The sequence below is a fragment of the Phyllobates terribilis genome, unplaced genomic scaffold (genome assembly GCF_046119375.1).
Source record: "Phyllobates terribilis strain yellow unplaced genomic scaffold, ASM4611937v1 Scaffold_13__5_contigs__length_258822181, whole genome shotgun sequence".
In the NCBI taxonomy this organism is placed as follows: domain Eukaryota; kingdom Metazoa; phylum Chordata; class Amphibia; order Anura; family Dendrobatidae; genus Phyllobates; species Phyllobates terribilis.
Genome location: NW_027362773.1, coordinates 116,998,991 through 117,012,761, shown reverse-complemented (window position 1 = coordinate 117,012,761; position 13,771 = coordinate 116,998,991). Strand labels below are relative to the sequence as shown.

The window sequence follows — 13,771 nt, the reverse complement described above, 5'->3', positions numbered from 1 at the left end:
TATTAGTAAAGATGAGCTAGTTCGACTTTTTTAGGTTGAACATAGACTCAAAATCAACTCCCAAACCTACTGCCAGTTTTCAGAGGACACTTTCTTCAAGCAGTGGTAGAGGAAAAAGTCTGCAACTTTCAAGAAAACCATGATTTTCGGTGAGGACAAAGCTCCATCGCAGCATCGAAGTCTCCACTGCTCGGCTGTCAGTAAAGGCCTTAAAGATAAAAGAATGATGACATCCCCTTCCTCGTCTGACCTAAACCCTATTGAGAACTTGTGGGTTCTTCTTAAATGGGAGATTTACAGTGAAGGAAAACAGTCACCTCTCTGATCAGTGTGTGGGAGGCTGCGGTTGATGCTGCCCAAAAAGTTGATCGTCAACAGATTAAGAAACTAACAGACTCTGAGGATGGAGTTTATGGCTGTTATTGAAAAGAAGGGCGGCTATATTGGTCACTGATTTTTTTTTTTTATGGAAATATCAGAAATGTATTTTTGTACACTTTGAGTGTATTTTTATCTCTAAAAGTGAAAATAATAATCAACAGAGATGGGAAAAGTTTTGTTTTTCACTTTATTGCATAATAATTCGGCGCGCTAATAGTTTCCCAGTAATTCTGCATGCACAGATCTTCTCCTAAGAAAGACAAAACCTCACTTTTACATTTTTAATTATTCAGGTTTATTAACCTTTTGGATTGACCTGCAGAATTGTAGTTGCTCAATAATAAAATTAATCATCAAAATACAAATTGCCTAATAATTATGCACACGGTGTTTTGAGATGTCCATACCATTTTAATCCAATAAAATCAAAGACGGCAGATGACATTATGCAAAAATATGATTGAGATCTTCTCTTTTTGGTGCACCGTCCGTGCTACAGTTTAATAATTTGTAAAAAAAAAAACAAGAGGGTAAATAATCGCTGTGGATTATTTTCCTGACGTTGTGCAATGACTAAGTTTACCATCACTGTACATATGTCACTGCATGAAACTCACCCGCAGCATAAAATACCGATTAGTTATCAGAATGTGGATTATACAAGGCAGCGTTTCTATGAGGTCACAAATCACAGACATTTGTAAAGAGTAATCACATAAGTGTCATTTACTAACTGCACTGAATCCACAGGAACATGTAACCCTCGCATACAGGTTTCCAGATCTGTCCGGTCTGGATACACATGTGTAGTCACAGCCCCTTTATTGCACCTCTTTGCCGGATGCACAGATTTATTTGCAGTTATTTTAGTGTATTTATTCACTCTCCAAGACTTAAAGTGACTTTAATAGTTTGTTTTTTGCAGTGTTAGTAAAATCCGCATTGTGCACGCTCTGAGCTGTGGCATTCTTTGCTGATCGCCAGGGCTGTGGATTCTTACCAAGAGCTTCATTAAAGTGGTTACTAATTGGTTTCTGTTTATTTTCATGTTTTACAATAGTAGAAACTAGTTTGAAACAAAAATATACGACCCATAGTTACAAAGTATCACACTTAAGAACAAACACTTAAAGGGGTGTTCCAACAATGGATATTTAACACCTATTCACAGGATAAGTGTTAAATATCTGATGATGGGATCCCACCGTTCACTACGAAATGGATTCTGAGCCTCCAGTTTCCAATCATCCATTGAAAGGCCATCCGCGAAGAGCAGAATAATGTGGCCCTTTAAATATATATGAGCACAATTGTATCGTATGTCTGGGCAATGTTGAAGGGGCTGTGGCAATTTCTGGGGCCCCAGTGCCCCTTACTTTTGCTGATTTGTAGGGGTCCTCAATATATCTTTTAAAGGAAGTTTTGTAATTTAATTCTTTACATTTCTAGCAGATCCCAATATTATGATGACTGATCCTTACGTGACCTTAAATGCCGCAGGATGCCTTACCGGACCCTGCCACACCTAGACACCTGTCTGTCTCTACCGAGGTGTCTGTTTTGGTCACCAAGGAGCCATCCTCTGCCAAAGTGGTATCCCCACAGCCACGGGCCCCTGGTGCAATGGGTGTCTAGACCTCTAACCCCAAGGTAAGCCCTCAGGTCCTTATGGTGGCTACTTGATTACCAACTCCGTTGCATTTTAGCAACAAAGTCTAAGGCTGTGTGCCCATGATGCGGATTTAATGCGTTTCGGCGGCGGCATTTCCGCCGTGGAAACGCATTAAAATCGCTTGTTAAGATGTCTGCCATGTTCCCCAATGATAATCCACATGTGCTGTGCACATGCTGCGGAAATTTCCACTGCGGATTATCATTGCGGAAAAATCCGCAGCACAACCAATTTGGGTGCGATTTCGTGAGGAAATCATGCCCATTAACTTGCATTTGAACCGCATAACATCCATATGTATACACGTGTACATGTGGATGTTATGCGGTTCAATGCGCGGATGGTACCTGGGTCTGGAGAAGAGGAGACTCTCCTCCAACCCGGGTACCATCGCTAAAAAAGAACTATAAAGTAAAAAATAAAAATAATTATTCATACTCACCTCTCCAGTGGCCCCCGGTCTCCTCCCGGCGGCGATCCTCTCTCCTCGGTGTCCCGGGGTGTACTAGCAGGACCTGCAGTGACGTCATTTAATCAGCTGATGGTCACACGACCATCACCTGACCACTGACGTCAGTGGTCACGTGACCATCAGCTGATTAAATGACTTCACCGCAGGTCCTGCCAGTACACCCTGGGACGCCGAGGAGAGAGGATCGCCGCCGGGAGGAGACCGGGGGCCACTGGAGAGGTGAGTATAAGGTTTTTTTGTGTTTTTTTTTTTTTTTTTTTACTTTAAATGCAGTATTTGAAGCAGAACTCTCCTCATAAGTTGGTCACGCAATATAAATCCATGCCACTTGCATAGATTTATATTGTGTGACCAACTTGTCAAGCCCTTTTCCAAGTGATGCTCAAAATCGCTTGGAAAACCGCTTGAAAAAAATGCATGCATAAACGCATGTAAAAACGCTTAAAAAACGCATGTGAAATCTGCTCAGGAAATTTCTGTTTCAAATCTGCATCATGGGCACATACCATAAGTTTCAAGGTTTTAACTTGAATTTCCAGTTCACAACAATACGTGACCGTCTCTACTCGTTCGGTGTAGAAAATATTGTCGTTTCAACAAATGCTTTCACCATTTGCTACATAATCTGTAAGTGGATTGCTAGACCATGATCTCTATGTGACACCATTGATGACATCCTATACTTGAGTTAGAGCAGAGGTGGACATACCATTGGTGCAACAGGGGCGCAAGAGGTAAAGGAACCCACTAATATCAACTCCAAAACTTGTGGGATTGTACATTATGATGAGCTATTGGGTTACCAAGAGCCCAAAAACCTTTCTTACACAGGGGCCTCTTCTGTCTGTGTCCACTCCTGGGTTAGAGTATCTGCCTAAATTAATCATGGGGGGGCCATGGATTCGACATCGGAGGAATTAATAAGACACAATAAAAGCAGTCGGACGTGACCTGTGATCAAAACATGGAATCGTGACCATTTACAAAGTGCTAGTATAATACAGAAGGTCTTGTATTTAGAGGTTTATTACCATGGATGGCAAGAAGAATAAACAAATCCATTTTGGAACAAATCAAGCCAGACATGGCACTCGAAGTAAGGATCACCAAGCTACGACTTGCCTACTTTGCTCTCTTCGTATGATGTGTCCAATCACCGGAGAAGGACATCATGGTTGGAAGAATAGAGGAACAAGGCAAAGAGGAAGACCAGCAACCCGATGGCTTAATACTATCAAGATAATGGCGGAGAAGACACTGGTGGACCTATCTAGGCTTACCCAAGATGATCTTCCTACAGATCATTTATCCATCAAACCACCATGGCTCAAGATCAAGCCGAACACCATTAAAAAACCAATGGGATATAAAACTATTGTATCAGAAAATCCTTTTAACTCCTAATCGTTTGGCACCAGTACACCCAGTACCTCTTCTTAATAATTCTCTGTGGTGTCCATATCTCTGCCCTAAGGAAGAGCGCAGACTAACCCGGGCCACCATTTGTTTCTCCAGGCATGTTGTGTTGCAACCTGACCAGGAAGCTACTGTCACCTTTTTGATACGGTTTTCTGGGTGTGTGATATTTCTCTTGCTATGAGTCCTCGCACCTTATTACACTAATGTAGTCCAATTTTTTATATTTAAATTGTGATTTAAATAGTCAGGAATTCAGAGGGTGCAGAGGTAGAATTCACAGCCAGGACCCCGGTGCATAAGGCTGCCAAAGGCCCCTCTGCTACGTCACCAGTAACAGACATGACACATGGAAGGGCTGCAGGTTTTGTGTTGGGCATGAGAAACTTTAGGATACTTTTATCACTAATTATATTCTGTTTTGTTTGCATGGCATGGAAGCAACCAAAGAGATAAATTAGGTATATGGTACACAGACACTGTGGGAAAAGGGGGCTCTAAAAAATAGGGAACATTTTTGGAGGAATGTAGTCATTAGTTGGTATTAAGACAAGAGGGGGCACAAAGAGTGAAAGGACGGGTCACAAGGTGCTGCGAAGTCACAGCGGGAAGGGAAAGACATCATGAGGTTAAAGGGAAAGGTATGCCGCAGCAAAGAAAAGGGCACAGAGGGAGGCAGAGACACGAGGGAAAGGACACGTACATCATGCAGGACGCCAGGGCTGACTAGTGAGAGAAATAAAGCAAATACATGGGGCTGACGGGCAATACATGGGGCTGACGCAAACCTAGGCACATAGTTGATAGAAATTACATCATATTGGAAAGAGGTTAAAAAAAAATGAGACGGCCGCTATTCATTTCTTGTTGAACTCTTCTCTTAATTTTATATATTGAAGGAAATTGCAGACGATGACATTTATGATTCTGAACAGTTTATTTATTTTTTTTCTATGCCCCTCCATTCCAAAGCTCCTTGGAAATAAATAATTTCTCTTCAACCAATTGGGCTTATACCACAGAACTATTGTCCAATAAATCTCCATCAGAGATGTCTGTCAGCGGCTTTCTCATAGAAAACATAGGTGGGCTTGGTGGAGTGAGCGTTCCTGTATACGGGAGAGATGGCTGTCAGTCAAACAATCGGCCAAGGAATCTAATGTGGCATAAGGGGTGATAATTGAGAACAAGGTTCTTATGGAAGCTCGTTCACGTATTTTCGGAACACCTAAATGCAACTTTACTTCAGGACCTACTAACAACTGTTCAATGGGGCATGGGGGGTGGAGTATCAAACCTCTATTGATCCTTAATATCAAAGTTCTGAGCAACCCCTTTAAAGTTGGCCAATTTAGCCAATATCGATAGAACTGGCCGGCCATCTAATATGTGTGGGCATCTCCCAAAGGATCGGGCTGTTTGAATTCAAACTTTTGGACTGAAGTTTCTGAAGGATCTTCTCTCATGCCCCCTGGGCATATTAGATTGATCCGTATTGGTATGTTTTGGGGTGAGTTATCTTCTGTGGCTTGTATAAAAAGGCTTATGATATTGATGGTCTATCCTTAGGATAGGTCATAACAGGTTGGTGGGGATCCAACACCCGGCTCCGCTTATGGTGTAGTGTCCTTTGTCGAGAACTACAGATTGGCCCAATTAATTTGAAGCTCTTCTGCTCCGTTCACCTTTTTACATCCGACCACCACCGGAGCTGATAACAGATGATCAATGGGTGGTGTTGAGTGTCATCTGATATTGATGACTTATCCTACCCCAGGAGTCGATCCTAAACAGGAAAATCTAATGGAAACATTTATTCTTCTCTTTCTTAAATCTGCAAAACCCAAAAGGATCATAATTTGGGTTATGATACATACTGGGGAATTGATGGAGAATGGTTTTAACGCTTGTTCTAATACTGCATGTTATCCATTTGTGGTACCATGTAGAAGAGATTTTCTCCCTCTATGTGATTATGAGGCCCGTAGAGGAGTGTGATATTTCAGGACCTCCAGTAAGATGTACGCCCTGCGGTTTTGCATGATACAGAATATGCAGTACTGTCAATCTTCGGCACTAAGTGTCACACCGGTGAAGGAGCTGAGGTCAGGTCTACAGCTGGGTGTGAGATGTGGGGGGCAATTCGAGCATTCCTGAAACTTACAGAAAGAGGGTGGGAGCTGCCAGATCTAACTGGTTCTAGCTGCTTGGCTACTTATATAAAGTGGGCAAAGAGATTGCGGCCACACACCGTGACGATGCCACCTCTAATAAATAGCACCAGCCTGGAATTAAACTCAACTTCCTTCAAGCAGAGGAAACGACTAGGTAAGAGTATGGCAAACTAACATTGGGCATGACTGGATACAATGTATTTAGGAGGGGATAAAACCACAATAGTTAGATACATTCTTTACATAATTACATTCTGATTTTTTTTCCTACAAACGTGTCCCTCATCTGGCAGATTAGTCTGACATGTTGATAGTTGGCAAGTCGTGGCCAGTTTAACACTTCAAATCTGACTTTACAACATGCACCCTCCAGCACTAGCTTACTTGTATGCATTTAGAGAGCTATTCACTTGAAATCTGAACAATGATCTCTGTAAACATTACTTTTGCCTTGGGCTATGTAATGTAATCCCTACCAGCTCAATCTACTCAAGGATTATCAGTATATTCTTCCAAGAGATACTACTAAGGCATCTCACACAGAAAACCTGATCCCAACTGTGTGCTGATGAGGAGCAAAAACCCTGGAACGGTAGTGTCTACTAATGGGTGCTTTCTCCAGTCACATTTCAAGACTCTATAAGGAGCTGAATATTGACTCCCAAATCAGCTCTCGCTATAGGTGGCACTGGTTATGGTTTCCTTCCTTTTGGGGACAGCCATGTTACATAAATATCACAGTAATGTGTCACTATTAACGACCTCTTTTGCTTCTACTAGTAATCCATGTTTACTGGTCTATCTCTCTGGTTACCTTCCTTGCACTAGAGAATTGCAGATTTTCTCTCTTCCCATTGCTACAGCTTCATTTAGAAGTTAAGTAAACTACATCTTGGCGACGTGCAGTTCAGATTCCCACTATAACTGTTCAGATTTACAGTTTACTAAAAGCACTTTGAGAAAACCGTATTATGGCTGAATTTTAAAGTCTACATTAAAGCTAATAACTCTCTGCCCAAAGTTGGATGAAACTTGAACTTGGCTAACAATGGGTCTGGTGATCTAAATCCCCCCTCCCATACACCTTAGATAGCTGTTGGCTGAACAATGGTTGGCCAATTATTCAGCCGCCAGCTATTTCGCCCGACTCTCCCATACACAGGAGCGGTGGCTCGGCCGAGCGCTCCAGTGTTCTCTATGAGAGAGTCGCTGACATACATCTTTGGTGGCGGATTATCTCTTGGCGAACAAATGAATAGGTAGTACAAAATTGGACATAACAGATCTTTATCTCACCCCCTGCAATTATTTTCCTGGGGCCACCACACACCTTAGACTGTGATGAATCCATAAGTATCAGCAGATTGGGCTGACATAAGGCCCCCTATACACATTAGGCTAAAGTCCCAGAAGTGGGGACACGCATCTATCACAAAAGGGTATTAAACCTGAACCAGGGGTGGACATACCATTAGTGCAGCCACACAGGGGCCCAAGATGCAAGGGGCCCATTTCCACCTCCAAAGCAGGTGGAATTTTGTATTCTGATCAATTATTGGACTGCAAAGAATCATACATTGTTCCTGCACATGGGTCCTCTTCTGTCTGTGTCTACCAGTGGCCCGAAGCATGCACCTCCTATCTACTTGCTGTTCCCTTATACAGCTTAAAATACTATAAAACTCAGATTAAAATGTATAAAGAGGAGAACAAAAAAAGAAAAGGTATGGATAGGCTCATGAAATGGTCAAGGAAATGTAGAGAACAGCAGATCATCACTGAAGAAGGACATCATTGTCAGAAGAATAGAAGAAATAAGGCAAAGAGGAAGACCAGGAACCTGATGGCTTGTTACTATCGAGATAATGGTGGTGAAGACCCTGGTGAACCTATCTAGGCTGCACAAGATCTATCTTCCTAGGTCGTTCATCGTTCAAGATCGTTCATCCATCAAGTCTACATGGCTCAAGTGCGAGCTGAAGGTCATTATTATTAATAATAATAATAATAGACACTTTTAGCCTCAACTCTCCCCACAATATCTATAGGAGGCTATGACAAACAAGTTTAATTTTTGTACTGAGAAATGAAAATGAAAATGTAAAACGTGCACAAAGAACACAATGATCAGTGCCGGCGAGGCTGCCATGATTTATACTTTGTTTGCAAGAAATATAATTATGTGCACAAAAGAAACATCCAAGCCCTTTATTGCATATGTGTGATATAAATAAAAAAATATATATAATTTTATTTTATTTCTTTGTAGACAGTCGCATTCATGAAGTTAATAGAGTGAAGATCAGATACCCCTGCAAGATACCGGTAATATATGTTTTGTTTTTTTAAATGCATGTTGTTTTTAAGTTAAAGGAATGAGTGGATATATATATGTATATGTATACATACAGTATAATATTGTGCATAAAATGTATATGTGCTGTCAGTGTTAAAATTGGACACCACATGGGCTGTACACGGACAAATTTATTGTATTTTTCGGACTATAAGACACACCCCTTACTTTAATCCAAAATTTAAAGTGCGTCTTATAGTCCAAAAAATGCGGTAATTCAGTAGAGCACTTCAGGAGCAGCACTGTGGATTTGCGATCCCCGTTCTGTCCGTTTGGTGCGGATTTTCCACTGTGGAAATTTCGGCGCAGAAGTGTCCCGTGTGGACCTACCCTTATTATTATCTTAATTTTAACGGCAGTGCTAGTGCTCGACCATCACTCCATTCATTCTCTATGGGACTGCTGGAGCTTTTATACTGAGCTGCGTCTGCAGTCAGGACCGTAAGTATGTGATCTGCATACATGTGGTCACATGTCAACTAGACGAGCGAGGCACATAGTCCTGGACAACCCCTTTAAAATAATTTCGTACTATGGTGTGTATATGTAGATAGATAAAAAAAATACATTAATTTTATTTTTATTTTTCATTTAGGTTATAGTAGAGAGAAGTCATCGGGAAAAGCTGCTACCTCCCCTTCAGAAGGTGAAATTCCTTGTGCCCCCAGAAATCACAATGGGGCAATTTGTCAGTATGATCAGGTAAGAAGTGACAGATGAAGTACATAGAAAATGGCTAACAGAATAAATACAAGTGAATGTGATCACGCTGCGATCCGGACGTTGCCTTGATACGCAAGAAGAAAGAAATCTAACAAGTTTGGATTTTCTGTTGCGGAAACTTGCGGGGACCACATTCACTATAACTATATATCGCCATCCTGCAAAATTTGACTGTAAAATGTATAATTCATTGTCACTATTAAATCCAACAAAGGGCAACATTTGTATTCATCTGTAGAATTCCATGGGTATTTCGGTTCTTCATTAGGGACTGGGAACGATGACATAATTTGTATGGTCATTTAGAGAAAAAGATCCGTGATCCTTGTGACTTCCATTGACTTATAAGGGGTCTGTTAGATTTTTTTTTTATTTATTGATTACAATATGCTACACTTCTCTGCGCAACAAAGGATGCAACTAAACCTTGATGGCAGTGTGAATATGGGCTTAAAGGAGGGCCATACACACTAGATAAATGGTGGCTGCACCCGCCAATTTAGAAGGAACCAAATAGCCACATAATATGTATGAGATTGTCCTAACTTTTCGCATATCTTCAGGAGTGCACTGCCCCCAGGAAACCGGAATGATTGACAGCTTAGTTGTTCTTCTGGTCCAAACTGCGCTCCAGTGATCCGGCCACCTTTCGATTCGTGTTTACAGTGCTCTATATTGAGGGAGCACTGTGAGTCTAAAGCTGGCAGCATTTAAAAGGGTTTTGCAATGACTACTAGCAGATCCCAAAAGAACCCTGGCCTACAGCTTTTAATACTTACACCCGTATCTGGACTTGTTCAGGGATCCCTGGGTTGGATCAACAGACTGGCTGCTGGCCGGTGGAAGAGGTGGGCAGAGAATTGTCAGAAAGCCAGGTCAGTATCAAAAAAGTCAGAATTGGAAAGATAATCATCAGTTAGTAGAAGAACAGCAGAAGTCAGAAGCAGAACTCAAATTAGCTAAGCGGGAAAAGCGAAACCAGAATGAACCAGGTTAGGTGGAACGAATAACTGGCACTGGGAGCAGGAAGCTAGGGTGTAAATAGTGTAAGGCCATGCCCAAGCGTCAGATCAGGGAGTTAATGAGACAAGGTGCGGAATTGACCTATAAGCTCCCCACCTGGGTGTACCACAAGTTCCAGACTGATAAACAGAACTGCTACATTGTTGCACAGCGATGTCTGCACCAAAAGTGTAATGCCACCAGGCGACAGAAGCAGAAGGAGCAAGTACAGCCATAGACATGGCAATTTTAATGGCTATTGATGTTAAGACAACCCCTATAAGGCACAATACACATTAACCCCTTCACCACCTTGGGTTTTTCCCTTTTTGTGTTGTCATTTTTGCTGTTTTCCCAGAGCCATAACATTTTTTTATTTTTCTGTTAATATGGCTATGTGAGGGCTTGTTCTTTGCAGAACGAGTTGTACTTTTGAACGAATCCTTTCGATTTTACCATATGGTGTACTGGAAAATGGGGGGGGGGGGGGGGATCCAAGTGCAGTGAAATTGCAAAAAAAAGTGCAATTCTACAAATTTTTAATTTTTTTTTACCATGTTCACTAAATGCTAAAACTGACCTGTCATTATGATTCTCCAGGTCATTATGAGTTCGTAGATACCAAACATGTATAGGTTCTTAAGTGGTGGAAAATCCAAAGTTTGTAAACAAACAAATATGGGGCCATTTTCCGACACATGTAGCGTCTCCATTTTTCGGGATCTGGGGCTGGGTGACTTTTTTTTTTTACTTGCTTCAATAGTCTCCATAGGAGACTAGAAGCTGCGATCTTTAGCCCTGCTATGTGTAACAAAAATGCTCATAGCAGTTCGGCAATGACAAGCACAGGGGACAAACCATATCTATTTCTGCTCTGAAGCCCTCACGGATTACTTTTATTTTATGTATCCACAAAAAAAACAAATGAAGGAACAATAACCGGACAGTAATGAGAAAAAAAATACATTTTTTTCAAACTTTGAAATGTTCGAAATAATGACGCAGATTCTTTCCCTGTATCTGCAAAACGCCATATATTTTTTTTTTCTTGTTAATTGCAAAAAAAAAATTACCTTGTATTGTGTCAATGAGGACTCCGGGAATGAGGCAGAATTTACAAATGATGCATGACTGAAACCTAATGCACATGGCGCCATCCGCAGGCTTTTGCTGTATTTTTTTTCTTTGCACAGTACATTGGGTTTTGTATAGGTATCTAAGAAGTAAGGGTTCTCCTTGTGGAGAGCGACATGCTAAGCATGTCAAGGTGAGGAGACTTTTCAAGCCGCAATGCTCCTCTGGAAAATATGCAAATTGTCTCTTTAGAGGGGACGAAAACTAGACTTCTAGTGACAAGGCTCGTTAAAGGGTCAATATTGACTTTTAGGATTGCTACTTCCTGTAGGTGGCACTAGAGTTCTAGTCATCTTCCTCTCTGAAGAGACAATTTGCATATTTCCCAGAGGAGCATTGAGGCTTGAAAAGTCTCCTCAACTTGACGTGCTTAACATGTCGCTCTCTGCAAGGAGAAACGAGACTTCTTAGACATCGGTCTGATGTCTCTCATCCAGCCAAACCAGAACTCACACTTTGTACTGATGAGGGGCAGTACCCCGAAACACACTGTCTGCAAATTGAGTTTCTGGTCTTGGCTTTTATCCTAAGTCATGTGATAAGGCTCGTTGAAGGGTCATTATTGACTTATTGAATTTCTACTTCCTGTAGGTGGCGCTAGGTTTTGTATAGGAAAGATAAAGCCTCTATATATTGGTCATTAAATGGAACCTGACAGCAGCATTATATAGGGGCAGAGGCTCTGATTCCAGCGGTGTCTTTTCGATTACTGGGTGCAGCCCAGTCACAGTTTTCACTGCTGCAGATCTAGCAGTTCTCTGAATGTTGAGCCCTGTATAACCCCGCCCACACCACTGATTGGCAGCTTTGTGTGTACACTCTGAATTGCTAAAAAGTTGCTAATCAGTGCTGGGGGCGTGGTTGGACTAGGAGGCACGAGATACCTAGTCCTGTAGTGATAATCTCCTGCTGATAAAACACTAATTGCATTAAAACACAATCTAGTAAGTGACACATCGCTGGAATCAGGGTCTCTGCTCCTACATTATGGTATTATCAGATTACAGTGCAAAAACCTGCTGACTGATTCCCTTTCATATCTCAACAATAATTCCCTATCTGAGGAGTCCCGTCTCATTGCATTTGTGCTAACAGCCCTTGTTCTTCACACAGGTGCAGACTCTCCTTGCCGCCATCGCATTCTCTCTGCGTAATGATCAATGAACGTCAAATGGCATGTCTGTCAATGACCATGCTGGAAGCTTACACCGGACAGCGGGACCAGGACGGCTTTCTATACGTGTCCTATCGATCGCATGAAGTGTTCGGCTGAGGGCTTCTTCATGCCCTCCACATTGTAGAAGTCGCTTTATGTAGACCCGCGAGTCCTGGCTCAGTGGATCTACATGATCTCACAACCTCTGGCAAGGACGGTAACAAGGAGAAGCGGTATTTAGGACAGAGGAACAACAATCCTTACAGATGTGTTAATAGTCTCATGCTGGTAACGGCACAAGGAGAAATGGCAAAGTTACTCCGCTTACGGCTATATGGATAGAAGAGGAGATCTTCCTTAAAATATGGTTCTTATTTATCCGTGCAGTGTATATAGAGATATTGTAAGGCCTCTGCTTGGGTTTTTCTTTGGAAGGGTATTGATATTAGCAGCCATTTACAGGACTTCTTTATATAAAGCTATGAGAAAAAGTGCTTGGTTTAAAAAAAAATGCATAATTTTTCCACGCTTTAGAAACTGTTCATAGTCCTAAGATAGAAGCAAAATGAGCATATACCCTAAACAAGTAAAAAGTAATAGTGCTTATAAATAACATAGGGGACTTGGTAAACACGGTTTTTGATAAAAGCGTGAAAACCACCCCACGGTGAACCCAAATCGGGACGGTCCTGTATAGTCACTCATGTCTTCCTACAGACCTGAAATAGTGAGGATCTTCAGAATTCCTTACAGGATGAGAAAACTCTTCCTGTACTTGTAAAAGGTGAAGAAATGGACTTTAAATGGCTAGAACATTAAACTAAACTGGTATGAACTACATGGCGATCTACAGTTTTTCCTATTTTCTAGGTAAAGGCAGAGGGACATTTGCAATTTTGCCTCCGGTCTTGAGCATTAATCAATAACCTCGTACAGATCTCTAAATGGATCAAAAGTTGTTATATAAATGTATAAAAGATTAGAAGAGGAAAAACAGACATGATTACTTGGGATGAGCGGATCCGTGGAAGTTCGCGTTCGACCGAACTTTATTCCAAAGTTCGGTTTTGGTATCAGAACTGTTCCTGAACCCCATAGAAGTCAATGAGGACCCTAACTTTGGGGTTATAAAATGGTCATGGCTCTCTCTCAACTTCCAGGAGGGTGTCTGTGTTCGGAGTTCACCAGCAGACACGTTACGAACCCCGGACTTTACAGCTCATCTCTAATGGTTATGCATTCTTCAGTAAATAGAGCTGCTTTAAAAAATTCCCTTATAACACTA

General features: G+C 41.6%; 1 protein-coding gene across 1 annotated transcript; it reads left to right on the top strand.

The window, feature by feature from the left end:
• The first annotated feature begins 6,199 nt into the window (after window positions 1-6,199).
• On the top strand, window positions 6,200-12,820 carry LOC141173945 (microtubule-associated protein 1 light chain 3 gamma-like). Its single transcript, XM_073658490.1, has 4 exons — window positions 6,200-6,269; window positions 8,385-8,440; window positions 9,067-9,173; window positions 12,444-12,820. The coding sequence occupies exons 1-4, from the start codon at window positions 6,200-6,202 to the stop codon at window positions 12,601-12,603; spliced, it is 393 nt and encodes a 130-aa protein (XP_073514591.1). The 3' UTR covers window positions 12,604-12,820.
• Window positions 12,821-13,771: the final 951 nt, after the last annotated feature.